The sequence below is a fragment of the Hibiscus syriacus genome, unplaced genomic scaffold (assembly GCF_006381635.1).
Source record: "Hibiscus syriacus cultivar Baekdansim isolate YM2019G1 unplaced genomic scaffold, ASM638163v2 tig00001644_pilon, whole genome shotgun sequence".
Taxonomy (NCBI): domain Eukaryota; kingdom Viridiplantae; phylum Streptophyta; class Magnoliopsida; order Malvales; family Malvaceae; genus Hibiscus; species Hibiscus syriacus.
Genome location: NW_024061878.1, coordinates 6,684,783 through 6,688,020, shown reverse-complemented (window position 1 = coordinate 6,688,020; position 3,238 = coordinate 6,684,783). Strand labels below are relative to the sequence as shown.

Here is a 3,238-nt window from a genome sequence, read left to right as displayed (position 1 = left end):
TGCCATAGCTTTAACAAAGTGATTAGATCCTATACTTTCATCTAATACTAAGTTCAAATTTATTATCTAATAGAATCTCCTTCAACTTCTCCTCCTTTGGAGCCATTGGTTTAGAGTTGGGGGAGTTTAAGTTTCATGGGACCTTGTATAATTTGAGAACATGCTAATAGAGCTTCATCAATCTTCATGTCCATAGAGCCTCGGGCTCCCATAATGACTCTAAGTTGTTGCCTTCCAAGAAACTTGGGCTGCGGATGAACTCGTCGACGGATTCGAGGGAAGTCGGATGAGGCGATGGCGGGGGTTGCTCCGCCTCCATGCAAAGTAAGGCCACAAGGTTGGCTTTCTGCAACTGCATGTTGACCACTTCGGCTTGAGCTTTGGCAACTTGTGCTTGAAGATCGTTAACTTGCTTTTGCAGATGACAAATCGCTCCGGCGCAACCGTAAACCGGGTCCCGGATTCTCGCACTAGCCTCGTACACCATGCTGCTTACTGCATCTGACCTTTGAGACTCTGGAAGTTCCTGAGAATTTTGAAAGGCAAAGCCCTTGTTTTTAGCATATGCGATCATCTACGAGTAATGGGGACAGTCAATTCCCTCATTTGCTTATGGGGAACACAGGGTATTGGATGTGTACGTTTGTTGACATATTTCGGTAGCGTTAACTTTTTAATGCAGGAAGTAGGGAACTTTTAGGGATGGCCGTGATGGAGGTTTTAGCTCATCCAAATTCCATTAAAAAATTAAATTTTCTCATTTGTATTTGATTTGATGTGAATTTTTAAAAAAAATCTATCTTATCCGAAACACAATCTAATTTTTTAGGTCAAAACTAGTACTCGCACCTTCCTGAATATATATATATATATCATTTGACATAATGGCAAAACTACCTTTAATGTTTAACTAAATAATCGCGCTTCTGTTATTTTTTATAAATATTTTGGCCCTTAAAAATTATTTTGGGACAAAAAGGTTCCTCTATTGATGGAAATTACTTGTCAACAAAGATCAACACTTCAAAATAGAGCCCTTCTTATTCTAAACTGAAGTGTTGGAGGGCCAAAATGTTTCAACAAAAGAATAAGGACCAAAATAATTATTTAATCAAACGTTCAGGGTGCTTTTTAGCATTGTATCAAATAATTTTTATTTGGTAAAATAAAGATCTAATTAAAAAAATAAAATAAAAGAGGTATTATTATAATCACATCTAAATATATGATGGATAATTATAATATTATGTCGTGTTAAGCATGGACGAAGCCATAATTAAATATTGGTCTGGGCTGAAATATTATATTATTTAAAGAAAATATAAATACTTATTAAATATTTAAAATCGAAATTCAGCTTAAACCAAACGACCTTAGTGACTAAGGGATTGTTGTTATCCTTGAGGTCTCGAGTTCAAGCACGTATGTAGGGGTATAGATATTCAATGTCAAATAGTTGAAAGTATTTGTATAGATATTACATTGTATTCACCCTAAATTAAAAAAAAAAACTCAAAATTCAAAAGACAACTTCTAATTTGTCTAATATTTAAACTTAAAATGACTTAAATTGTAATTAGATCAATAATTTGAGAACACAAACTTATAATTCTTTAGTTCTACCCCTACTTGATTAAATATTTAATTTTTTATATTTTTTTAATTTAAATATTTATTTTTACATGAGCTAAAATACTATTAAACCAAAATTATATTGAATATGTAAATTTTATTAGGCGACTCCGGCCCTAAGGAGTTGTACTTAAAATTTTAAAATAAAAAATTGATCCAATCGGATCGGATCGAACTGAACCGGTTGGATTCGATGAAACGGCGATCCGCGTGTCCTTTCCGCATGCAATGTCTTTGACTATGTCGATAAAAATCATAAAATGTTGTTTAACGCAGTAAGAACCCAAAACATGAGAAAACCCATTGTTAATATAGGGTAAACTATATATTTAGTGTCTAAACTATTAATTTTAGTTTGTTTTAATATCTAAACTTTCAATTTTTTAAAAACTATATTTAACATTTAGTTTTCATTTTAGAATCTTACCGTTAAAAATGTACCACATTTAGTACCTAAATTATCAATTTTGATCCATTTTAGTACCTAAACTTTCAATTTTTTCAAAATCATACCTAAAGTTTAGTTTTTATTTCATTTTAGTATACTACCATTAAAAACTTTGATTTTTGTTTTTTTTACCGTTAAAAACTTTGATTTTTGTTTCGTTTTAGTATCCCATTCAAAATTTAACGTTATGTTTTAAAAAAATTAAAAGTTTAGGTACTAAAAGGGACCAAAACTGATAGTATATGTACTAAACGCGTAGGTCACCCTAATATATATGACCACATATGTCAACGCCATGAACCCAAAGCAACCGTTTTACCATTTCACACACTCGATGTTCACAAAGAGATACGAGTAAATGTCAATGTGAGTTTGCAAGGAAGACTGAACAAAAAACACTATACCTGCAAGAACTTGATAATGTTGCTGGCACCAAAGACCCGATGAGCTATGGCGAACTTGATCGGTTCCGTCGGAGGAAAATAAGGTGCCAACACACATTTGTCAGCGCACCTGCGCCTCAAAATCTTGCAAGCGGCACAAGGGCTGATAACGACCGCCGGAGGAGAAGACGACGAACTCGAAAGAGATTGAGCAGCCGGAAGAGTTGCTGCTACTTCACTGTGTTCCATCTTAAACATGGTGTTTTTAGGGAACAAGGAGAGATGGGTCATGATGATGATGATGATGTGGTTTGTTTGTTAGTTTGTGCATAGGAAGGGCGTTGTATTTATACAAGAAGAGTGATACCATATAGTATGAAACATGACATCATTTGTTCAAACATCTCTTTCTTAGACTTTTGCTCATTTGCCAAATTCTTCAATTAGTTTCGTTAGGTTTATGACTTTACATTTTCTTTTGGCTTTTCCCATTGATAAACGGAAAATAAAATTGCTTTGCAAAAAGTAGGAGTGGTTGAGGGGTACTAAAATGAAAGAAAAACTAAACATTAGGTATGGTTTTGAAAAAATTAAAAGTTTAGATAGTAAAATAGACTAAAAGCTGATAGTTTAGATACTAAATGTGAGTTTATCTTATTTTTAAATGGTATAGATGATTATAACGTACTAAATATATATTTATAAAAAAATGTAGTATATATATATATATTTTTTGTAGTTATAGTAATTCGAATCTTTTAAAAGGAATAATATT

The 3,238-nt window shown here is 32.7% G+C and overlaps 1 protein-coding gene across 1 annotated transcript; it reads right to left on the bottom strand.

The window, feature by feature from the left end:
- On the bottom strand, positions 1-2,888 carry LOC120129008 (LOB domain-containing protein 1-like). The gene is made up of 2 exons (XM_039146616.1): positions 2,485-2,888; positions 1-526 (listed from the first exon to the last, which is right to left on the bottom strand). The coding sequence occupies exons 1-2, from the start codon at positions 2,752-2,754 to the stop codon at positions 185-187; spliced, it is 612 nt and encodes a 203-aa protein (XP_039002547.1). The 5' UTR covers positions 2,755-2,888; the 3' UTR covers positions 1-184.
- Positions 2,889-3,238: the final 350 nt, after the last annotated feature.